The sequence below is a fragment of the Sinocyclocheilus rhinocerous genome, unplaced genomic scaffold, assembly GCF_001515625.1.
Source record: "Sinocyclocheilus rhinocerous isolate Xijiao unplaced genomic scaffold, SAMN03320098_v1.1 scaffold633, whole genome shotgun sequence".
Lineage (NCBI taxonomy): Eukaryota > Metazoa > Chordata > Actinopteri > Cypriniformes > Cyprinidae > Sinocyclocheilus > Sinocyclocheilus rhinocerous.
The window spans coordinates 596,022-620,928 of record NW_015654568.1 but is presented as its reverse complement, the minus strand read 5'-3'; the positions used below and the strand labels follow the sequence as shown (position 1 = coordinate 620,928).

The following is a 24,907-nucleotide window of genomic DNA, read 5'->3' as shown; positions in this document are numbered from 1 at the left end:
TTCGTGATAACGGAGATGGAATACACAACTTACGAGATTTAGGCCACGTCCACACGAAGCCAGAGCTTTCCCTATCCGATCTTTTTTTTCCTTATCTCAAGAAATATCTGTGTACACACGAAACCATGAAACCGACACAAAACGATGCAGTATACATGCCAGACCAGTATGTGGAGCTGTAATTCTGCCACAGAGATACACTAAAAATGGAGAAGAAGACTTGGAGCATGAGCATAAACCTTGGGCGCGGTATACAAACGAACATGGAACACTACATTTATTAATCTGTGTTAATGTTAATTAATAAAAAGACAATCGTTCAGTGTTTGCTCATGTTGTTGTTGCCGTTACGTGACGTAGCGGTGTCTGACTAGGGGCGAGACGTGGGCTGATGACGTCATCGTTTCACGAAATATACGGATTGGCTGTATATTTCCACACGAAAATGCAAGGGTGTCGTTTTCAGATTTATCCGCTCTGGGACAAGGTTTCAAAAAATAGCGGTTTCACTCTCCCAAAACGTCGGATCCGTCTGGACGAAACGCCAATACGATACAAAATCTTTACATATACAGCTAAACGTGTCTCCGTGTGGACGGGGTAGAGCACAAAAATCTGACTAAATCTCCTATGACAACTTGCAGTGTTACATATCGATGCTGAGAAAAGAACACAGTGCTGCAGACAACAGGTAAATGCATAATCGCTGCTTTGCATGTTCGTGGAGAACACTTTTTTTACATGGCTTTCAAAGATGCTGGATAGCCAGTGTTTCGTATGCGTTTGGACAATCAGCGCACACTTACGTCACTGTTAGTTCCCATAGAACTGTTTTAGACCCTACTTTGAAGTAGGAGCTAAATTAGTTCCTATAAACAGAGTTCCTAGAACCAAGTACGTAGTTCCTGCAGTGCGAACACGCCAAAAAGCGGGAACTTGCACCAATAGTTCTGAATAGGTTCCTCTGGTGCGAAAGCCCCGTATGAAACTTTACGAAAGAGGACTTCTTGTAGCTCAACCGGTAACTTGTCGCAATAAAATTATATCGTTGAGATGTTTTTTCACAGGTGTGCAGGAGAAGATGGGCATCATGAACAGGGGCGTTGTTTATGCCCTGTGGGACTATGACGCTGAGAGCCCGGATGAATTGTCCTTTGAGGAAGGAGACTGTCTGACCGTTCTACGAAGAGAAGACAGTGAAGAAACAGAGTGGTGGTGGGCAAGATGTGCCGACAATGAGGGCTACATACCTCGCAACCACCTCGGGGTGAGGAAATGCATTTTGGGGAAATTACAGACTTTTTTTTTTTTTTTTCCTACAGATTGCTCATATTTGTTTTTCTTCTGTAGCTATACCCCAGAATCAAGCCCAGACAGAGGAGCCTTGCGTAAACTCTCCAAATCAGCGCTGATGTGCCTGGAGTTTTGTCTACCATTTCAACAGTCACTTAATTCTGCAGAGCAAAAGGACGTTTTGAAGATGAACGCATCACATTTAAATGGTGAAAAAAATAAGAATAGTTTCATGTTGGTATGTTATACATGTTTTTTAAGGTTAAAAGCTTTGGTAGAAGAGGTAGACTTGGATGCACATTTCAGAAGCAGGTTTAAGCATGTATAGTTAAGTGAAAGAGGAAAGTATTATATCTCATATGAAGGATGTCAGATTTAGTGATGTAATTTTTCATCCTTTTGAACAAAGTTTCTGTATTCACAAATGCTGATTTGTTTCGCAAAGTGCAAAACAAAAAACCATTCATCTTTTGAAGGAAAATAAGAGTTTTATATTATATTTTTTTCTTTTATTCATAATGCCATGTTACGTAAACCTATTCTTATGGTGCTTGCTGCTACACTACAACAGTGTGTTCTGTGAACAATTAACAATTTATTGCGCAAAGACAGCTTTCATGTATCATAATAAAACTTGTCAAAACTCTTGACTCACTGTTTTTGTCCTTTTCCCTATTTGGTTTCTGGTTCAAAAAAACATTTCTGGTAATACATTTACTATGGAAGTCTATGCGACAAGGCACTGGAACAAGTTTAAACATTAAAATACACTGTTTCAAAAATATAGACACGAGACCAAACCAGGTAATCTATGCACAATATGTACAAATATTATGTACCATAAAATTACAAGCTTCACATTTCTGCAGATACACTTGCCCCATAGACTTACAAGTGCACTGTAAACCCATTTTCTGTTCTTTTTTTAATTGTCCCAAATGTGGGACAGCTTAAAATAATCATATATATAGTCTGCTGAAAAGAGCTTTACTTGTTTTTAACTTGTAATTTCCATGACAAACTATTGTATTTCCTGTCCTTAAATAATTACAAACAACAAAGGGTTTCCACAATAAAACATTTGATTCTTTATTTCATCGGAACTAATAGCAAAGCAATAGCTAACTAGTCTGGTTTCTAGGTTTTTGAAGACTTTTTGCAGAAGTACATGAAATGAAGCCCACCAGCTGCACATCAGACAATATTAATTATTACTTGTGTAAGCACAACATGCACTGTTGACCAACAGCGGAAGTTATGAAAGCAATTGGGCCTCATTTATAAAACAAAAGCAGAACGAATTTCTTCGTAAAAATGTCTGTAAAATCAAGGTTTTACAAATTATTTACACTTGTAAATGCGTTCTGCTCAAGCTTCATTACTGACGCTCAATGTTTAATACTGTTAAATGAAATGAGCTTTTATACATTAGCCGTCACATTAGTTTAGTAACTTCAAATGGTAGTTATATCTATGATCAGTACATTCAATATTTTTGCAATTGCACATTATCTCGAAATGGAGTGAACGAGACACACAACAACACAATGGTTATCTGGGTGACTGTGCATGATCAAGACAAATGCCCATCACACAAAGCTGCCATAAGTTTAACCCAGTTAACCCTGTAAGCCATCGGAAATGGCCTAAACCTTATATTTGCTTACAAACAATTGTGCAATATGTGTCATCTGTAAATACATTTAAAATTAGGCACAATGTAATCAAGCTAGTGAAAAAAAAATCAATCATGCCTGACTGTTCCTACAAACCTAGAGCTCCAAAAATTCCCTTTCGGTTACCTCTTCTGTCCTGAAGATAGGGGGCGATATTCAATCACACCAACAAAAGCACCGAATGGTACAAGTGAACAAAAACAAGACAGGTCATTTATTCATGAACCTTAAACAAAATTAATGTGTAAATCTTCTGCAAAACAATTTGTGGATTGTCCGATTCATTTAAATTAAAGTCTTGCATTTTATGTTTCATTCAACATTAACATGTTACGCCCCGTTTTTCGTTCACTAAAAATTTGTGGAAAGACATTTTCAACTTTTGAAATTTCAATTTCGTTCAATCATAATGGAACAACTGTAAAACTACAACGTATTAAAGGGAATATACTTTTGTCCATCACAATCTTGTTTCCATTTGTGACTACAGCCAGCCTCGCATTACTCGACGATTTCGGCTACAGTTCTTCCATTCAAGACAATTTCGCTTAATGTATCATGTTCACATATTCTGACTAATAGCCTTTGTGACAAATCATAGATACAACGTATATCATACAAACTGACAGGCAACAATCGTAAAGGACTGTAGAAATCATACAGTGGTTAGCTCAGCTTGGGTTATTATGTGTAAACTGGGGTGTGCACTGCAGACAGTGCGGTGGACGTAAATTTCGTCACCAGCATAGTATGTGCGTAGTCTGATTTTTCTAACCGTGCATATGCTGTACACTCAACTCGCATATGCGGCTTTAATTTTTCTTACACTAACTGGCCATCAAATGGAGTATACTTTGAAAAGCTATGTATTCGGCTATACGCAAACACTAAACTCTGCAGGAAAGTGGATCTCGAGGTCCAGAGTTGAGGACCTCTGGTCTACAGGAACAAGGTTGAAGACCTATGTCTCAAGGTGTACACTTTGTGAAAAAAAAGAAAAAAAAACCTAAAGTGTTGTCAGATCTCCTGGGGTAATGTCATGTATTTAATATCACTGAGGACCTGAAGACGTTAGTACAGCTGAAATAATGAATTTTCCGATGCTATGATTATGTTCGCATATCTATAATGCAGTCTGCAGGCAGGAATTCCTGCAGAAATCTGCTCCAGATACCCAACTTAGCGACTCCCAAATGCTTCACTCAAGGTCAGACAGCTTTAACTTAAGATGTGAAACACGCACGTGTGCAAAAATAGGAGAGGTTTCCAAGCTCCATTACACCTAGCAGACATATACTCTAATCAACCCTCCAAATGTCACAGGAACCAAGAGCATTTACACACAGGCAAATCTGCAATTAATATAGGCAAATCTACAGAGTGGAAATGAAAGGTGCACGATTGAACTAGGGGATGCAAACTCAAGGCAAGGACAGGAAACGATTGCAGATGCAGTCAAATGTCCTCTTTTGATTAATGGTGTTACTCCCGATGTGTCTAACTGTGGTTCTGGTTGCGGTTCTGATCAGGCACGTGGTTCTGGGTTGAGGATAGGAGGTGCGTCACGTGTCCGATGCCTTTGGTCACCCCCTCTCTGAAGAGCAGCTTGGCTCCCACGCGCAAGTACTCAGGATGCTTTAAGAATCTGAAACACACTACGGCTCTCTCACCTGTCCGCAGCTCCTCCTAGAGGACAAACACACACATGTTTCTGTGATGATACACTTTTCAAAATAAAGGTTCCAAAATTGAATTATTTTTGTTTCCCAAATAACCTTTCATGGAACATTTAGTTAAAAAACCATTTGGGTTAGTTCACCCAAAAATGAAAATTCTGTCATTAATTACCCACCCTCATGTTGTTCCAAACCCGTAAGACGTTTGTTCATCTTCGGACCACAATTTAAGGTATTTTTGATGAAATCTGAGAGCTTTCTGACCCTGCATAGACAGCAATGCAACCGAAACGTTCCCAGGCCCAGAAAGGTATTAAGGACATTGTTAAAATAGTTTAAAAAGTCCATGTGACATCAGTGGTTCAATCGTACTTTTCCGAAGCTACGAGAATACTTTTTGTGCACAAAGAAAAGATAACGACTTCATTCAACAATTCTTCTCTTCCGCATCACCGTACGCCACCATTCACGAGAGTACTACAATGCATGCGTGTGCATTCCTCTGCTTGTAAACAAGGTGCAGCGCATGCGTCATGATACTCATATGAATGGCGGCAGACAGTGACATGGAAGAGAAGAATTTTGAATAAAGTCATTTTTGTTTTCTTTGCGCACAAAAAGTATTCTTGTAGCTTTGTAAAGTTAAGGTTTAACCACTGATGTTACATGGACTATTTTAACAATGTCCTTACTACCTTTCTGGGCCTTGATCGTGGTTCTGTTGCGGTCTATGGAGGGTCAGAAAACTTCTAAAGTTGAATGAAGGTCTTGCCGGGTTGGAACGACATGAGGGTGAGTAATTAATGACAGAATTTTCATTATTGGGTGAACTATCCCTTTAAAGTTAAAGAACTTTTTGATAATATGAAGAAACTTTTTCCACTATAAAGAACCTTTTGTGCAATGGAAAGATTCCATGGATATTTAAGGTTCTTCATGGAACCAAAGATGACAATAAAGAACTTTATTTTTAGGGGTAACACTTCTCAGAACATTGTGTTCTACAGAAGAAAGTACGTCAAGTTTGTTTATAAAGACTTGATTCCTATATGTCAGGAAGTTTAAAAAACCTACACCTTTCCAAGGAGACACTCCACCGTGGCGGTCTGCCTTACATTCCCCACGTGCACTGTGACTTGGAAACCACGGCGGAAAGTCTTGGCGTGGAACAGCAGGACTATGGCGGCCTCAAACTGCCAGCAAATTGTAGGGTTCATTTTGGGACTCACCATGACCATGCCCTAAAAACACAAACACTCAAGATCAAAGACATCACAAAGATATATCTACATAAGGACTTTATTTAGTCTTTTCTCCTCTTGGTCTCGTTTTGAGATCAGACCTTTCGTAGTAATGAGCGATCAAAGTTCCCAAGTGCAAGTGTGGCGGCCTGTCCGGCTCTTAGCACACGGCAGCCGGAGCGATTCCTGTGGATACTGCACACCTTCAACCTTAGGAACCGCCCATCATCGGTGGGACCCACAACCAGCCGGTCTCCTTCACGACACACACCACTGTGTGTGAATAGAAAGTCAATTATGAACTAGAAAAGGAAAGTTCATCAAGACAAACTGAACATTGATTGGCTTGAAAAAGCCTTGAAGTGTGAAGGTTATATAGGCCTCAAGGATTGGTCACATTAACCATCATTTAACAGATTTTTGCTGGTAAAATCAGGTCATTTCAAACTGGAAACTGGGAGATCAGGGATTCCATAAGAGGGTGAAAGACTTCCACATGAAGATTTCGCAAGGCATTGAAATGTGTGTGGACATCAGATTCTACAATGCTAAAACATTGCTCTGAGTTGCTACGGTTTGATAGGTTGTTCTGAGTGGTTGCTAGGGCATTGATAAGCAGTCACTAGGGTGTTTTAGGTGGTTGTGAGAACGTTATAAGACAGTTGGAAGAGTGAGAGGATTCTAAAGTGTTGTTAGGGTGTTGCCTAGGTGTTTTGAGCGTTTCAGAGACAGTTGGAAGAGTGAATGGTTTCTAAGGCGTTACTAGTGCGTTACCTAGGTGTTCCGAGCGTTTGAGAGACAGTTGGAAGAGTGGGTGGTTTCTAAGGCGTTGCCCAGGTGTTCAGAGCGTTTGAGAGACAGTTGGAAGAGTGGGTGGTTTCTAAGGAGTTGCTAGGGCGTTGCCTAGGTGTTTCGAGCATTGGAGAGACAGTTAGAAGAGTGGGTGGTTTCTAAGGAGTTGCTAGGGCATTGCCCAGGTGTTCTGAGCATTTGAGAGGTATTTGGAACAGTGGGTGGTTTCTAAGGCGTTGCTAGGGCTTTGCCTAGGTGCTCAGAGCGTTTGCGAGACAGTTGGAAGAGTGGGTGGTTTCTAAGGAGTTGCTAGGGCGTTGCCTAGGTGTTTTGAGCGTTTGAGAGACAGTTGGAAGGGTGGGTGGTTTCTAAGGCATTGCTAGGGCGTTGCCCAGGTGTTCTGAGCATTTGAGAGACAATTGGAAGAGTGGTTTCTAAGGTGTTGCTAGGGCGTTGCCCAGGTGTTCTGAGCATTTGAGAGACAATTGGAAGAGTGAGTGGTTTCTAAGGTGTTGCTAGGGCATTGCCCAGGTGTTCCGAACGTTTGAGAGTGCATTGCTATGGGGTTTGCTAAGAAGGTTTACAAAGCTAAAGTGTTCCGAGTAGTTGCAAGTATGTTACTTTGTTGTTGCTAGAGTGATCTAGGTGGTTGCTAAGATGTTGCTAGGATGCTAAGGAATTACTAAGGTGTTCTGAATGGTTGCTAGGGTATTTATTTGTGCCTTATAAAAAATTAAACATGGTTTTATTTATTTTTATTATTATGAAAGTGTAATGACCATGTTTTTTGGTGTATTGATTACCATTTGTATAACCACAGTTTTACTACAAATACCATCGTTAAACTATGTTTAGTGTAACAAAACCATAGTTAATTTTTGGTTACCATGGTATAACTATAGTAACCATGTTTTTTCTTTTTTCTTGTAGTATATATATATATATATATATACTTACTACAAGCAAAAAGAGTGGTTGCTAGTGCATTGCTAGGTGGACGATAGGCAGTTATTAGACAGATGAACAGACAAGATTGACATAACGGATGTGAACTGACCTGTACAGTGTTCCACCAACTACTGTTCCTACATCAGGAACACTGTAAATCTCATCCACCTTTAAGAACACATCAATTTGACATCAAATATCTTGGAATATCTTAGAATTAAGACAAGATATGTACGCGTTGGTAAGAGTGTGTTTGTACCTGGAACTCCGTGAGCTGCTGCATGAGCTCCTCTTGCTCCTTACTGTTGCTCAGAGGAGGAAGAATGTTGAAAAATACCTTCAGAAGGTTCAGATTCTCCCCAGACACACTGGAGAGGGTGAAGATGGGCGTCACACTGTAGGGAGAGCGATGCATCATTACACACACGCATACTGTACAAACTAGTCTTGAACAGCTATCAGCGGTAAGGTACTTTGTAGGGTATTTTTAGAGCAAGTTACATATTTAAGTCTTAAAGGTACAGTACCAAAAACAGGCTGTTTAACTGTGAGGCTCAAAAATACTTCAGGTGGAAAAAAATGCAGTAAAGTGTATAATAACCCCTCTATTCTCATACACACATGTACCTGGAGGATTGTGCAAACTGCTGTGCAGCCGTGACGGCATCATCAGGGTTGGACACCACCATTGGGACCTTATTGCAGCCGGGCTGTTTGAGCACTCGCTCCAAGTGACGGACCGTTTTCTCCACTGTGCTTTTACCACAGAGGTCCACCTTACTCACCACAATGAATATGGGCACCTTCAGTGCCATCGCCAGACCCAGATGCTCTCTAGTTGTGCCAGCTGGGAGAATTTTACAATGTGGGAATAACGTATAATATGTTATGACACAAAATTTGTTAAAAGTAGGGTTGGGTGATCTGGGTGGTTTTGATTAATGATTTATAATTTGATTTAAAAAATAATATAGAAATATGCACTACCGTTTAAAAGTTTGGGGCTCAATAAGATTATATGGTTTTTGAAAAAATTTAATACTTGTATTCAGCAAGGATGCATTAAATTTAGAGATGCACCGATCGATCGGCCAGGGATCGGAATCGGCCGATTTTCCTCATGATCGGCCCGGATCGGTGATCGGTCGGTCAGTCTCACTTCTTCCCGATTATCCGTTTTGTTACCAGCGGCACAGGCAATAACGTCAGCCACGCATTCTTGTGCTGTTGTTTGCAATTTTTTTTATTTGTTCTTATTTTATTACTGACTTTTTACTTGTGTTTTTTTATGAAAATAAAACTTTGCGTTGAAGAAAAGTAGATTTTTGTTTGTATATGCTGTCAATTATAGTTCTTAGAAAGAAAATTGGAATCGGCAAAAATCGGTATCGGCAGATCACACTAACGAAAAAATCGGAAATCGGAATCGGCCAAGAATATTGCAATCGGTGCATCTCTAATTAAATTGATGAACAGTCACAGTAAAGACATTTATAATATTTCAAAAGATTTCGATTTCAAACAAATGCAGTTCTTTTGAACTTTCTATCCTAAATAATTCTGAAAAATGTGTCATGATTTCCTCAAAAATATCAAGCAGCACAACTGTTTTCAACATTGATAATAATGAGAAATGTTTCTTTTCACCAAATCAGCATATTGGAATGATTTCTGAAGGATCATGTGACACTGGAGTAAAAATTCTGGTTGAAAATTCAGATTTGCATCACAGGAATAAACTACATTTGGAAATATATTCAAATAGAAAACTGTTTTTTTTTTTTTTTTTATTGTAATATTTCACAATATTACAGTTTTTACTGTATTTCTAAACAAACAAATACAGCCTTGGTGAGCATAAGAGACTTCTTTAAAAAATATTTTAACAATTTTACAGACTCCAAACCTTTGAACAGTGGTGTAAATATTTTAAATAGTGTAAAATACTGAATTTATTGTAAATATTTAACATATCGGCCAGCTTTAGTTCCAAGTTTTTATGGCTTGCTCATTACTCTTAAATCACTTTTACAACTTATAGAGCAATATAAATATATATGCATAAATACAAACCAATGCCAGTATTGGCTCCCACCACCAGCATGGCAAAGTCTGGGCAGTAGCTTGTCAGGCCAAATATAGTGGTCTTCAAGTACTTATAATGACCAGCCAGGTCAATAAAAGTGATCATCTTAGAAGAGCTCTCACAGATCTCCTCTGCTGTACGGGAGTCACTGTAGTTTACAACCTAAAACAATGAAAAAGACCAGTATTTCTCAAAGCAACATGCTTATATGCTAGTAAGCAGGAGGTTGTTGGTTTAAATTCCTGAATATTTGTCTCACCTCTCCTTTGCTGTTAAATCCCAGGATCTCAAAACTGATGCTGGACGTCCGTCCGGTTTGAATCTCATGCAGGTGTCTGAAGAGGTTGAGCCTGGCCCTGCCCCGTCCGTTATCCAGCTCGCCCTGAGTCAGCACCCCCAGCAGAGTTGACTTCCCTGAGTCCACGTTACCCAGAACAGCCACACGGAGATCCAGGAACTACACACACAAACACAGAAATCACAGTGACAGTACTTAATACATTATTAGTTTAGTGGGTCAATGACAAATAAGGATGGCTGTGATGATAAAAAAGAAAATCTTTTAAAAATCGATTTTGAAAAATTGCAATTGTATTACTTTACAAATGGCTGTATAACAACCATGAATAAGTAACAAATATTATATTTAGCCTAAAAAAAGGGCAAAATTATTGGATATATTTTAAGAAATTTAGAGAGTCTACTGTGGTCAATGTTGTGATGATTTCATTTTTTATGACTTTCTTCTCAACAGGACAACTAAACAGCTTCCTGTGAGTTATTTATACCCACTGGTTTTTAACTGGTGGGAAAAAGTTGTTATAAATATAATGCCAAAATTATGTATTTATTTGAATCAATTATTTGACAAATATTTTATATTTTAATAATCATGTACTATTTTATTTTTAAAAATAATAATAATAAAAGATAATTTTATTCCAAAAATCAAGTTATTTTTTAAGAATATAAGCCTTTTAATGAGAACTTTTCCAAAAAATGTCATTCTGAAATGTTCAAAAGTAGGCAAACTCCATAATTATTTTAAAACTTTTTTTTTGTATTTTTAAAATGTTTTAATTTTCTATTTTGTATGTTTTAAGAAATAGTAATAAAATATATTTTTATTCCAATGATTCCTAGTTTATTCTAAGTTTTTTTTACAAGTTTTTTTTAATCCTTTTTACAAGACCTTTTTCGTAAATACCAAAAAATAATAATAAAAAATAAAATAAAAAAGGCAAATTATATAATCATTTAAAAACTTTTTGTATGTTTTATATTTAATATTTTAAAAAGTTTAGTTTAGTATTTTTAAAATAAATAATAATAATATATATTTTATTCCAGTAATAGTTGTTCGCAAGAATATAAGCTTTTTTAACAAAGAAATAAATAAACAAATAATTCAAAAAATTTAAAACATCTTCATCAAAAAGTTTTCTAAACAGATCCTATAACAAAATGTGCCATGACTGATACAATAACTAAAACCACAACAACCACAATTCAACAATAGAAATTAAATGGAAACTGACTGAAGCATCACAAGCTCACCTGCTGGTCATCTGGAACTTTCCGCACAAGAACTTCAGCGATTTTCCGTCGCGCTCTATCGCAGTCCACTTCCCTCTCTCTCAGGAGCGTGATATCGGCTCCAACCCTGCACAGAGTCACAGAGTCTTACCAAGACAACACAACACGCCTGTAAGCCACTTCTTACACACTGACATTAAAGAATAAACTAACTGCACAATGAATTGAATACATACTTCTCAGCCATTCTGCGAAGAGTCTTAAGCGAGGCTTTCATATCTTCTTCTGTGAGTCCAACCAGCAGACCGTTATCCTCCACCCCAATCTGATACACGGCCTCCCCGCGGCCCTCCTGCAGTCGCCATTTCAACTGCGTGGCCAAATGTTCGAACCGATACTGCGTGGGGTTTACCAGCTTCAGCTGAGTGAAGAAAGAGGATGAATATGCCATTAGATACATAAAAATGTCAGTAAAAAAATGTTGAACTTCAATTTTCACAGGTGTTTGCATACCTTGTATTCAATGTTTCCCTCTTCAGCCTACAAAATGAAGATATGTGGGCAAATAACAATCAATTAAATAAAAATCTTAAATTAAATTAAATAAATAATCAACCTTGCAAAAATCAGTCCTTGCACATAATTCTTTTACTGGACAAAACACTACCTCGAAAAGAACTAGAAAATGAATAATAACCACGTAAAATGTTATTTATTTGGCATTATGTTACTAACTTATTTTTGCTTTTTTATTAACACATTTGTAGTTACTTTTATTTTATGTTTTTTTAACAACTATTATCTACCATAAAACATGAACAGTGGGTATTTTTAAAATCTGTTTTCGCCTAAAAAAAAAGTGCGCATTCTGGTCTTGGCCTTCTCTGTAACGTAACTAAAATTGTATAATTAGTAGTAATACAAGTACTGCAGTAAATTAGTATTCGACACCTGTCATCAAAAATAAAACGAAATGAGGAAAGACATAGGCCTACTGTTTACATTGTTACGTAGTAATAATTTCTTATGATTTTTACAGTAGGTAACGATAACTGTACGGTATTTTGGCGGCGGTTACCAATTTTGTGTATCTAAAATTTCGCCAGCAGCTTTGTAACACATAGTTGCGGTGTTATTAATATTCTAATTAACGATATTAAGATATAATATGCAGAACAGGGACACGGTTCCACACAAAATTCGGTTGCTGTCATTATGTTTATTTATAAAGGCTACAGTACAGTGGGAATAAACTCCGCTGGCTAATGGTTAGCATCCGCCAATATCTGTATTTAGTTACCTCCGGTGGTAGAAACGGCGGAGGCTCGTTGGCCTTCTTGCCCCTCCGTCGCTTGCCTCTCCTGCCTCTCCTCGAGCGGGATTTCTTCTTTGCTGTGTTGTCGATCCCGCATTCAGCTGCATTCTGCGGGACGCTCGCTTTCGCTGCAGACTTGATGCTGCAATGGTTTGCAACCTGCACATCCATAACCCGCTCGCATATAAAGGAGATACAAATCTACGGTTTTAAACTAAAATTGTAAACATGTGTATCCTAAAAATGCACTTCTCTGTTACAAACAGGGACTATGCATTTCTTTATTATTGCACTGAGATTCGCGGTCTGGCAGCCATGACCGCAGCTACATCCTCCTCAGTAAAGCCCGCCTCCAATACTCGTCAACCATTCGTCATCCCTCTGTTTAATCTGTCAAACACCATCTATCTATCTGTCTGTCTGTCTGTCTGTCTCTATCTATCTGTCTATATATCTGTCTGTCTGTATCCATCCATCTATCTATCTATCCGTCTGTCTGCATCTATCTATCCATCTATCTATCTATCCGTCTGTCTGCATCTATCTATCCATCTATCTATCTATCCGTCTGTCTGCATCTATCTATCCATCTATCTATCTATCCGTCTGTCTGCATCTATCTATCCATCTATCTATCTATCCGTCTGTCTGCATCTATCTATCCATCTATCTATCTATCCGTCTGTCTGCATCTATCTATCCATCTATCTATCTATCCGTCTGTCTGCATCTATCTATCCATCTATCTATCTATCCGTCTGTCTGCATCTATCTATCCATCTATCTATCTATCCGTCTGTCTGCATCTATCTATCCATCTATCTATCTATCCGTCTGTCTGCATCTATCTATCCATCTATCTATCTATCCGTCTGTCTGCATCTATCTATCCATCTATCTATCTATCCGTCTGTCTGCATCTATCTATCCATCTATCTATCTATCCGTCTGTCTGCATCTATCTATCCATCTATCTATCTATCCGTCTGTCTGCATCTATCTATCCATCTATCTATCTATCCGTCTGTCTGCATCTATCTATCCATCTATCTATCTATCCGTCTGTCTGCATCTATCTATCCATCTATCTATCTATCCGTCTGTCTGCATCTATCTATCCATCTATCTATCTATCCGTCTGTCTGCATCTATCTATCCATCTATCTATCTATCCGTCTGTCTGCATCTATCTATCCATCTATCTATCTATCCGTCTGTCTGCATCTATCTATCCATCTATCTATCTATCCGTCTGTCTGCATCTATCTATCCATCTATCTATCTATCCGTCTGTCTGCATCTATCTATCCATCTATCTATCTATCCGTCTGTCTGCATCTATCTATCCATCTATCTATCTATCCGTCTGTCTGCATCTATCTATCCATCTATCTATCTATCCGTCTGTCTGCATCTATCTATCCATCTATCTATCTATCCGTCTGTCTGCATCTATCTATCCATCTATCTATCTATCCGTCTGTCTGCATCTATCTATCCATCTATCTATCTATCCGTCTGTCTGCATCTATCTATCCATCTATCTATCTATCCGTCTGTCTGCATCTATCTATCCATCTATCTATCTATCCGTCTGTCTGCATCTATCTATCCATCTATCTATCTATCCGTCTGTCTGCATCTATCTATCCATCTATCTATCTATCCGTCTGTCTGCATCTATCTATCCATCTATCTATCTATCCGTCTGTCTGCATCTATCTATCCATCTATCTATCTATCCGTCTGTCTGCATCTATCTATCCATCTATCTATCTATCCGTCTGTCTGCATCTATCTATCCATCTATCTATCTATCCGTCTGTCTGCATCTATCTATCCATCTATCTATCTATCCGTCTGTCTGCATCTATCTATCCATCTATCTATCTATCCGTCTGTCTGCATCTATCTATCCATCTATCTATCTATCCGTCTGTCTGCATCTATCTATCCATCTATCTATCTATCCGTCTGTCTGCATCTATCTATCCATCTATCTATCTATCCGTCTGTCTGCATCTATCTATCCATCTATCTATCTATCCGTCTGTCTGCATCTATCTATCCATCTATCTATCTATCCGTCTGTCTGCATCTATCTATCCATCTATCTATCTATCCGTCTGTCTGCATCTATCTATCCATCTATCTATCTATCCGTCTGTCTGCATCTATCTATCCATCTATCTATCTATCCGTCTGTCTGCATCTATCTATCCATCTATCTATCTATCCGTCTGTCTGCATCTATCTATCCATCTATCTATCTATCCGTCTGTCTGCATCTATCTATCCATCTATCTATCTATCCGTCTGTCTGCATCTATCTATCCATCTATCTATCTATCCGTCTGTCTGCATCTATCTATCCATCTATCTATCTATCCGTCTGTCTGCATCTATCTATCCATCTATCTATCTATCCGTCTGTCTGCATCTATCTATCCATCTATCTATCTATCCGTCTGTCTGCATCTATCTATCCATCTATCTATCTATCCGTCTGTCTGCATCTATCTATCCATCTATCTATCTATCCGTCTGTCTGCATCTATCTATCCATCTATCTATCTATCCGTCTGTCTGCATCTATCTATCCATCTATCTATCTATCCGTCTGTCTGCATCTATCTATCCATCTATCTATCTATCCGTCTGTCTGCATCTATCTATCCATCTATCTATCTATCCGTCTGTCTGCATCTATCTATCCATCTATCTATCTATCCGTCTGTCTGCATCTATCTATCCATCTATCTATCTATCCGTCTGTCTGCATCTATCTATCCATCTATCTATCTATCCGTCTGTCTGCATCTATCTATCCATCTATCTATCTATCCGTCTGTCTGCATCTATCTATCCATCTATCTATCTATCCGTCTGTCTGCATCTATCTATCCATCTATCTATCTATCCGTCTGTCTGCATCTATCTATCCATCTATCTATCTATCCGTCTGTCTGCATCTATCTATCCATCTATCTATCTATCCGTCTGTCTGCATCTATCTATCCATCTATCTATCTATCCGTCTGTCTGCATCTATCTATCCATCTATCTATCTATCCGTCTGTCTGCATCTATCTATCCATCTATCTATCTATCCGTCTGTCTGCATCTATCTATCCATCTATCTATCTATCCGTCTGTCTGCATCTATCTATCCATCTATCTATCTATCCGTCTGTCTGCATCTATCTATCCATCTATCTATCTATCCGTCTGTCTGCATCTATCTATCCATCTATCTATCTATCCGTCTGTCTGCATCTATCTATCCATCTATCTATCTATCCGTCTGTCTGCATCTATCTATCCATCTATCTATCTATCCGTCTGTCTGCATCTATCTATCCATCTATCTATCTATCCGTCTGTCTGCATCTATCTATCCATCTATCTATCTATCCGTCTGTCTGCATCTATCTATCCATCTATCTATCTATCCGTCTGTCTGCATCTATCTATCCATCTATCTATCTATCCGTCTGTCTGCATCTATCTATCCATCTATCTATCTATCCGTCTGTCTGCATCTATCTATCCATCTATCTATCTATCCGTCTGTCTGCATCTATCTATCCATCTATCTATCTATCCGTCTGTCTGCATCTATCTATCCATCTATCTATCTATCCGTCTGTCTGCATCTATCTATCCATCTATCTATCTATCCGTCTGTCTGCATCTATCTATCCATCTATCTATCTATCCGTCTGTCTGCATCTATCTATCCATCTATCTATCTATCCGTCTGTCTGCATCTATCTATCCATCTATCTATCTATCCGTCTGTCTGCATCTATCTATCCATCTATCTATCTATCCGTCTGTCTGCATCTATCTATCCATCTATCTATCTATCCGTCTGTCTGCATCTATCTATCCATCTATCTATCTATCCGTCTGTCTGCATCTATCTATCCATCTATCTATCTATCCGTCTGTCTGCATCTATCTATCCATCTATCTATCTATCCGTCTGTCTGCATCTATCTATCCATCTATCTATCTATCCGTCTGTCTGCATCTATCTATCCATCTATCTATCTATCCGTCTGTCTGCATCTATCTATCCATCTATCTATCTATCCGTCTGTCTGCATCTATCTATCCATCTATCTATCTATCCGTCTGTCTGCATCTATCTATCCATCTATCTATCTATCCGTCTGTCTGCATCTATCTATCCATCTATCTATCTATCCGTCTGTCTGCATCTATCTATCCATCTATCTATCTATCCGTCTGTCTGCATCTATCTATCCATCTATCTATCTATCCGTCTGTCTGCATCTATCTATCCATCTATCTATCTATCCGTCTGTCTGCATCTATCTATCCATCTATCTATCTATCCGTCTGTCTGCATCTATCTATCCATCTATCTATCTATCCGTCTGTCTGCATCTATCTATCCATCTATCTATCTATCCGTCTGTCTGCATCTATCTATCCATCTATCTATCTATCCGTCTGTCTGCATCTATCTATCCATCTATCTATCTATCCGTCTGTCTGCATCTATCTATCCATCTATCTATCTATCCGTCTGTCTGCATCTATCTATCCATCTATCTATCTATCCGTCTGTCTGCATCTATCTATCCATCTATCTATCTATCCGTCTGTCTGCATCTATCTATCCATCTATCTATCTATCCGTCTGTCTGCATCTATCTATCCATCTATCTATCTATCCGTCTGTCTGCATCTATCTATCCATCTATCTATCTATCCGTCTGTCTGCATCTATCTATCCATCTATCTATCTATCCGTCTGTCTGCATCTATCTATCCATCTATCTATCTATCCGTCTGTCTGCATCTATCTATCCATCTATCTATCTATCCGTCTGTCTGCATCTATCTATCCATCTATCTATCTATCCGTCTGTCTGCATCTATCTATCCATCTATCTATCTATCCGTCTGTCTGCATCTATCTATCCATCTATCTATCTATCCGTCTGTCTGCATCTATCTATCCATCTATCTATCTATCCGTCTGTCTGCATCTATCTATCCATCTATCTATCTATCCGTCTGTCTGCATCTATCTATCCATCTATCTATCTATCCGTCTGTCTGCATCTATCTATCCATCTATCTGTCTGTCTGCATCTATCTGTCTCTATCTATCTATCTATCATCTGTCTGTCTATCCATCAATCTATCTATCCGTCAATCAATCAATCTATCTATCTATCTGTATCTGTCTATCTCTGTCTATCCATCAATCTATCTATCCGTCAATCAATCTATCTGTCTATCCATCAATCTATCTATCCGTCAATCAATCAATCTATCTGTCTGTCTCAATATATAGCCTAACTCTATAGACAGACAGACGGATAGATAGACAGACGATAGATAGTATCTATCATCTACAGTATCTATCTATCTATCTATCTATCGTCTGTCTGTCTGTCTGTCTATATATCCGTCAATCTATCTATCTGTCTGTCTGTCTGTCTGTCTGTCTATCTCAATATATAGCCTATCTCACTCTATCTGCCTATGCAACCATCAGGCCATCCATCTATTTTTTTTACAGCTGTGCTCATGCGTTTACATGCAAATACCTAGCCATAAGTATGAAGTATAATAATAGCAACGTTAGCTATTATTAGCCCACAAGAGAGCAGAGGTACACAGACAGAAAACCTTGCGTACTAGTCTAGTGTTTAAAACCAGCTCACAGAGCCTAGTTAAGTAAACATCATTATTACTATTGCTCAAACTATTGTTGTCAGCAATTGATAATTTGCTTGCAAGAAAGTTCTCAAATTAACATTTGAACTGTACAGCGCCCTCTAGCAGAAATAAAAAAACAAAAGATAAGTTGTTTATCATTGATGTTAAAGCCATAGTTCACTTAAAAATGAAAATTGCCATCATCTTTCACCTTCGTGTGTGACCCTCTTCCGTAAAAACACAAAAGGAGATGTTAAGCATAATGTTCATGCTGCACTGTTCCACACAATGAAAGTATAGGCACAGACACTGTAAAGATGTAAAAGTGCAAAAAGGCACCAACAAAAGAACAGTCATTATAACAGTATAATAAAATGGGTTGCAATGACAGTGTCTTTAACGTGATTTTATTAAAAGCCTCTTTCAAGAAACACACAAAGCAACAAACACATTACGTATGGAATATTTCATGAATCAAACTAGTCTCCGTCCTATAGAAAGTTATAACAGCAGAATTAAATGGGTACCAAAGAGACAGTGTCTTTAAAGTGATTTTATTAAAAGCCTCTTTCAAGAAAAACACAAAGCAACAACAACATTATGACATTTAAATGACCTGTACAATTAGGGTTCTCAAATCATGCATCCATTACAATGTCATAAGTTCATTATCATAATCAGCTTCTTCAATGGCATTAACCTTACACATTACCAAAGAAATAACTCATATAAATCACACTTAGTTCTGTTTTTTTTTGGGTTCTACATTCTCTCAAACCCAAAGCAGACTAGTAAAATTGAACAACAATGGCTATAAAATAAAGGCAGCACGTATCATTCGTTTCTACGGCACGGTAAAATTAATAATTCATCTTAAAATGAACAAAAAAACACATCAGACACTGAAATTTGAGGATGTAACCTCCAGTATACCTTCATCCTTACCTTATAAACATAATCGCTTCTTGTCTGTGCAGTGATGGTCCCTGGTGGCTACATCCTATAAAATACAAGGCCTAATGAATGAAATGTAGGCCACATAATATCATAGTGCTAAGCTACCTCTTTAGGAGAAACCATCTTGCATTGTTTCACACCATAGTGACATCTATTTTTTTTTTTTCTAACATTAAGGATATAACGGTAAACAAGGACTTGACTGTTTGTATGTGGAACAATTTGTACTGTAGGCAAAGGAAAACAACATCATGGGGTCAAACAGAGCAGCTACAGGCAACACATGCTTCAATATTAGATATTATTGTACAGATGCACCACACGTGGCGCTCTACGTGGGGCAGCACCAGGGATATGTTCAGAACATGAATTATTTCAGACCTGGGATAAACGTATGACTATGATAAACAAGAAAGCTTTTAAAGAACTTCGTGTTAGAGTAGATAAGTTCACATTAATGTTTGGAAGCCGGTAAACTAAAAAGTTATTAAAAGAATACACACACACACATACTAAAAATATGAAAAGATTTAAAAATTGTCAATATTTGTAAATAATTTGGGGAAACGCTTAAAGTCATAAAAAATGTTGTAAGGTTTTAATTTCTCCGTAAAGGCACAGTGATAAGAGTAATAAATGCTACATTAGAGGACGACTGTATGACTACAAGTGGAACTTAATTGTGTTCTATAATTAAATCTTATAATGAGGTTTGCCTTTGTCCTCCGGTGGAGTCTGACATTTTATCATCCTTCAGTACAACCAGGTTAGCTGCCATAAACTGTGTGTTAGCCTGTTTCTTCAGGCCTGATGTGGCAGGTTATAATATTGCTTGCTGGACTGCTCAAAAATGCCTAAGCGAAAAGCGTCCCACAACTTCTTTTTAATAAATTCTAAAATAATAAAATTACACCATGCAGCAACTAAAACATTTAGCTTTCAGTAAAATGTTAAATATTAAAATGACATTCATGCAAAACTGTCGTCATGTACTCACCTTCATGCATTCTGAAACATTTCTTCAGTAAAACATAAAAAGGAGTTATTCGTCAGAATGTTCAAGCTGCTCTTTTCCCTACAATGAAAGTGAATGGTGGCCAAGGCTGGCAAGCCAACTTTTTTCATCCCATTCCTCACAGGTAGCAATAGAATGGCTTTATGCATCTTGGAATACAGTGCACAAGTCATTTGTCTTTTTTAGAGATTTACAGCCTCCGGTCCCCATTCACTTTCATAGTATGGAACATTCTGGCAAACATACCACAAATCGTACAGGTTTGCAACAACATGATGGTGAGTAAATGAATGAAAATTCTAAAACAATGCACATTTTTGTATGAACTATTCTTTTAATGTTTAACTACAACTGACAGCAAGTGGTGTATCTACTAGGGATGCACAGAAACCACTTTTGTTTAAATAATGGGAATACCAATATTTCCTGCTAGCTAGCTGATAGATAGATATATAGATAGATAGTTGAGTATGTGGAAGGTTTAACGTACAGTACCACACTACAGATGCAGTCCTCAGCATTCACACTTGAGTCAGTTTCAAGCAGAAGGAAATAACTTAACTGTATATGCAGCTTGGTGCATATAAATAGTCATGTCTATGCCCGTGTGATACAGCGAGCTTCACAATGACTTGGGTTCTTCATCAGCAAAGTTCTTCGTTAGCACGAGAAAAGGTTGGTGAGATCAATGCATGGGTTGGATGCCTAAATGGGCGTATGACATTACTTCATAAGTTCATGGCAGAACTTCCAAAGCATCCTGTGTTCGGTATCCCAATGAAAATGGACCTCAAAAGATTACAAATGTCTTGGTGCAACATCTCGAGTCCAAAAAAGCTGTTGAGATCAACATTTCTTGGGTGGATTCTGAGCTTTAGGTCTGGAGATATGGGAATGGTGGTCTCTACAAGACTGGAGGTGACAAGACAAGGTGCAATTACTTGGGAAAAAAGGCTGTGGAAAGACAGGATCACTGGGGAAAAAAAGAGGGGGAAAAAAGCATGAAGTACTACAAAACCATCATAACATGTTGTTTAAAAATTACAGGTCAAGGAAAGCACCTCTGCCTTTAAATATTATTTCAATATATCTTAATTTCACCCAAAAAATACATTTTAATTTCATTAACGGCAACTAATTTAGGGTGCGTGAATTTCATTATGGCAAGTTCTCTTGGTGTTTAGTGGGCAGATATTTTTATTGGAGACATTTAGGGGGAACTTTCAAGAGGCAGCTGTGGTGGGACAGGGTGGTTTGTCAGCTTGGCAAGGGGAGGAGGGTTCAGAACCAGCTCCCGAATGGCAGAATTCCTTGATGGTGACTGTGAGAAGGTTTGTAGTGACGTCAGTCACGACTACATTGGCACAGCTGGGTGCCATTTCAGGGTGCCAATCGGGATCCCCCTCTTTTGGCACCCTGTTTTCCTCAGGAAGTGGGGCAGTATTGCGGTCACTAACCTGGCAGACCGAAGCTCGACCCACCTGGGTTCGATGTCGAAGTTTCCGTTTTCCGCCCCGAGAAGTGACGAGATTCGGAGAGCCCTGATTTTCGCCTTCAAGAGAGGAGGACGAATAGGAGGGTGAGGAAGGGAGGAATGGCGCAGAGCTGGACTTTGGGTGAGGTTGGGAGGCATCTCGGGAACGTGATGAGGCTGCAGAGTCCAATTTAGTTGGAGCTTCAGGTTGAGTCACTTGTTTCTGAGGTGAAGGGGAGCTGTTGTTAGACCCACTGGAGCTGGATGGAGAAGGTGGAGGCTGATATTGAAACTTCTGCGCATTTGCAGAGGAATGGCTATCACAGCAGCCTCCGCCTCTCCGATTGACTCCGGTGTTGGATCCTTCATTGGCCATGGAGGACATTGACCCACAGGGGTTAAGCCCGAATGGTTGGCCATACATCGGGAGGCCCAGCATCTTCATAGGATGCTGGAAAGGCCTGTAAGGCATGTCCCCATGCTTTTTCCCAATGATGCGATTCCGGGATGGGATTTGGGATTTGTCAATGACCTTCAGGTTCAAGATTATGCGTCCTCGCTTAACCTCCCGCGGTTTGACCCTGCGGTTGAGGATGCGGACAGTTTCAGAGAACGGAGAGATGGGAGGACGGGATGAGGATGTGGTTCCCGTGGGGTCACCTAGGGGGTCGGGTCGTGGCAAAGGTCGCCGAGACATCCTATGACAACGATGGATGTCTTTCTTCAGTTTATGGGCAGCGGCGAGAGAGTGCACTCTGGGGGTTGGAGCAGTGTTGTAGGAAGAGGATGATGAAGGCTGAGGAGGAGCTGCACTTGCAGAAGAGGAAGAGGCGGGAGGCTTCGCAGTGGTGCGAGGTGGAGTGCGTTGGGTATTTGAGCTCCGAGGTTTATCACCCGCCTGTGCCCGTGCCTAGATAGGTGGAGAGCAAATATGACTGGGAGGTACTAAAACATCAGACTAAAAGTTTATTTATATGTTATGAAACACTCAACATGTACTAAATGTATTAAAATGTTTAAACATTTGAAAATGGATTAGATTCATTTCAAAGAACATTTTAAGAAACTTCCAACCTTTAGTACAAAGTTTTTCGGTTTAGGTCCACGTTTCTTTGGGCCGTAAAGTTCCTGCTCCCGCTCCCTATGAATTGTAGGACAGCACCATTTAAGCCAAGGAAAATATGACATCACTTTAGTGTCAAGCCCAAACCATAACAATCCAAATGCAAGGCTTTGAAGCATAATGCAAGTCATCTTTGTTTAAAAATCCACCAGAGAGGCTAGTTTCCAGTCAAACTGGCAGCATAAAGCTGCAAAAATAAATCAAGCGAGGAAAAAAGAATAAACGTAAACAATCTTTTCCTGGCTCTTACATTGAAAACATGAACTGTTGGGCATCTATATACATACTTTATGAGGAATAAATATTTTTGTTCTCTACATTTTTCTAACTTCATATAGAAATAAAGTTAAGAGTTAAGTCTTTAAGTGATACTTACTTTTTCTCAAAGGCCGTGATGAGTCGATCATCCAAGATGTTCCCCTCTGGTTCCCATGTGCTGTGTCTACATTGCAAAACATTTAAAATCTTTTAAATGGTAACAGGTATTTAAGAAATATCAACTTTTTTCTTTTCCCCCCCATCAAGGTTTTAGTACTATCAGTTTAAAAAGTGATATATTTATATATGCTGTATTTTTACAGTTCATTTAATTAGTCCCATGATGTGACAAATACAAATAAAAGCGTCAATTTTTAAAACTGTCCATATAAACTCAAATCAGTTCATCAAAACTGCAGGCATAACAACAAATCAAACATGTAATTGCAAATAGTTTTAGAAATGTAGTTAGTAGTATGTCAAGTCACAACACTGCTTGACCTTTCAGCTACCCACAATGCACTTCTGCAATGATAAGGCCTGTTTCACAATGCACGCTAAAGTGACACGCAGGAATCGGCACACAAACACTTTCGATTCAGTAAATCAGAATGAATTCACATAATGTAAACAGTTTATAGCTCTGGTTTGAGTCCATTTGTTGTCATTTACTTACTATTTGGATGGAAACTGATCCTTATGTAAATTAGATTTGACAATCAAGTTTAAAATAAATTGTATAACCATTTTAGAATTCGTGGCAGTTATTGAAGGATTTATTCAAAGCAGTAACACACAGATCACTTTATTTTAGAGCTTATGGAGCTGCAGCTGTGTTACGCTTTACACACTACTTGTGCACAAACTGTGAAACAGACCTAAGTGAAACCAAATGAAGTCCCTTTCCACTCAAACTACAGAAAAAGTTAGAAAACAGTGTACGACACTGAAATAAACAGCACAATATAAAAATACACCCATTGCGATATTTATATTTTACACACTTACTTTAGTGCCCAACCTTTCCATTTAAGCAGGTACTCGATTCGACCCTGCAAAGAGAAAAACAGCATAAAATGTTCTTTATTTAACACGAATTAAACCATGCATGAGCAACACGTGCTCTACTTCAAACCTCATGCCCATTTATTTTATTTTTGGGGCTCAGTAAAGTGTGTTTACCCAAATATCCACTAATACAGTGCATCTAACACCTTAAACCATGTGGCACGACACCGTGCAGTACTGAAACTACTCGACCCTCGTGCATCGTTGAGATCTTTGAATCTTATGTCGGCCAGCATGCATTGATTTTGTTATGGACTCATGCCAGACACTTTGTCCCTTTTTAGCCTCCTCCTTGCTGCTCTTTCAGCGGGCTGCTGTCAGTTCCCAGCACAGCACAACCCAATTTTACAACATAAATCTCAAGTTGCATATCCAAATGTCCCACATTCGACTTGTTATTTCCAATCTGACAATGCAAGTAAATGTATTGGGTCGCTAAATCGGGAAACAACTGCAAGTAGGCCTCCCCCTCTTGTCATTGCAGGCGCCTTGAAGCTCCGCATCGCGAGACAAACGAAAAACGACCCTCTCTCTGTACATCGTGAAAAACATCCCCAAACCCGCTAAACCCCGTTCTTCCTTACTCACTTTCCTAACGCGGCTTTTCAGGATGGCTTCCGCGGCGAAAACCCGCTCTCCTACCGCCGACAGCTCCATCTTTTCGGTGTGTGCGCTCCAGACGGCTCTGTCTCGCGGCTCCACAGTACGGAGTACACTTTTCTTCTTCTTCTTCTTCTTCTTCTGGT

The 24,907-nt window shown here is 38.9% G+C and overlaps 3 protein-coding genes across 10 annotated transcripts in view; 1 reads left to right on the top strand and 2 right to left on the bottom strand.

Moving 5' to 3' along the window:
* The window catches only part of tp53bp2b (tumor protein p53 binding protein, 2b), a 28,911-nt gene extending 26,978 nt beyond the window's left edge, over nt 1–1,933 (top strand). For all 5 annotated transcript variants that reach the window (XM_016524499.1, XM_016524496.1, XM_016524497.1 and 2 more), the window contains 2 exons: nt 1,068–1,267; nt 1,351–1,933. In XM_016524499.1, coding sequence (XP_016379985.1) covers nt 1,068–1,267; nt 1,351–1,392 — 242 coding nt within the window. In that variant the 3' untranslated portion in view covers nt 1,393–1,933. The remainder of the gene's footprint in view (nt 1–1,067; nt 1,268–1,350) is intronic.
* Nucleotides 1,934–2,968: 1,035 nt separating this feature from the next.
* On the bottom strand, nt 2,969–12,938 carry LOC107717670 (GTP-binding protein 2-like). Of its 2 annotated transcripts, XM_016524501.1 has the most exons (12): nt 12,549–12,938; nt 11,762–11,788; nt 11,485–11,669; nt 11,270–11,375; nt 9,972–10,169; nt 9,700–9,874; nt 8,254–8,473; nt 7,886–8,021; nt 7,736–7,794; nt 5,988–6,159; nt 5,722–5,886; nt 2,969–4,655 (listed from the first exon to the last, which is right to left on the bottom strand). In XM_016524501.1, exons 1-12 carry the CDS (start codon nt 12,732–12,734, stop codon nt 4,467–4,469), a joined length of 1,818 nt encoding a protein of 605 aa, XP_016379987.1. In that variant the 5' UTR covers nt 12,735–12,938; the 3' UTR covers nt 2,969–4,466. The 2 variants fall into 2 exon arrangements, with proteins under 2 accessions (XP_016379987.1, XP_016379988.1); XM_016524502.1 differs by lacking the exon at nt 11,762–11,788.
* A 7,324-nt stretch (nt 12,939–20,262) lies between these two features.
* Nucleotides 20,263–24,907, bottom strand: LOC107717667 (chromobox protein homolog 6-like). 3 transcript variants are annotated; one of them, XM_016524493.1, is made up of 6 exons: nt 24,750–24,907; nt 24,102–24,145; nt 23,212–23,277; nt 22,787–22,853; nt 21,696–22,622; nt 20,263–21,211 (listed from the first exon to the last, which is right to left on the bottom strand). In XM_016524493.1, the coding sequence occupies exons 1-6, from the start codon at nt 24,816–24,818 to the stop codon at nt 21,209–21,211; spliced, it is 1,176 nt and encodes a 391-aa protein (XP_016379979.1). In that variant the 5' UTR covers nt 24,819–24,907; the 3' UTR covers nt 20,263–21,208. The 3 variants fall into 3 exon arrangements, with proteins under 3 accessions (XP_016379979.1, XP_016379980.1, XP_016379978.1); XM_016524494.1 differs by having other exon boundaries at nt 21,720–22,622; XM_016524492.1 differs by having other exon boundaries at nt 20,263–22,622.

Excerpts from the sequence above, each read along its gene's own strand:
- LOC107717670 (XM_016524501.1), bottom strand. The coding sequence starts at position 12,734 with ATGGATGTGCAGGTTGCAAACCATTGCAGCATCAAGTCTGCAGCGAAA. Across the intron at positions 10,170-11,269 it reads AAGTTCCAGATGACCAGCAG|TTCCTGGATCTCCGTGTGGC; the intron begins GTGAGCTTGTGA and ends TTGTGTGTGTAG. Across the intron at positions 5,887-5,987 it reads ATCGCTCATTACTACGAAAG|GGCATGGTCATGGTGAGTCC; the intron begins GTCTGATCTCAA and ends TTGTGTTTTTAG.
- LOC107717667 (XM_016524492.1), bottom strand. The coding sequence starts at position 24,818 with ATGGAGCTGTCGGCGGTAGGAGAGCGGGTTTTCGCCGCGGAAGCCATC. Across the intron at positions 24,146-24,749 it reads TGAAAAGCCGCGTTAGGAAA|GGTCGAATCGAGTACCTGCT; the intron begins GTGAGTAAGGAA and ends TTCTCTTTGCAG. Across the intron at positions 23,278-24,101 it reads TGGAAAGGTTGGGCACTAAA|ACACAGCACATGGGAACCAG; the intron begins GTAAGTGTGTAA and ends TTTGCAATGTAG.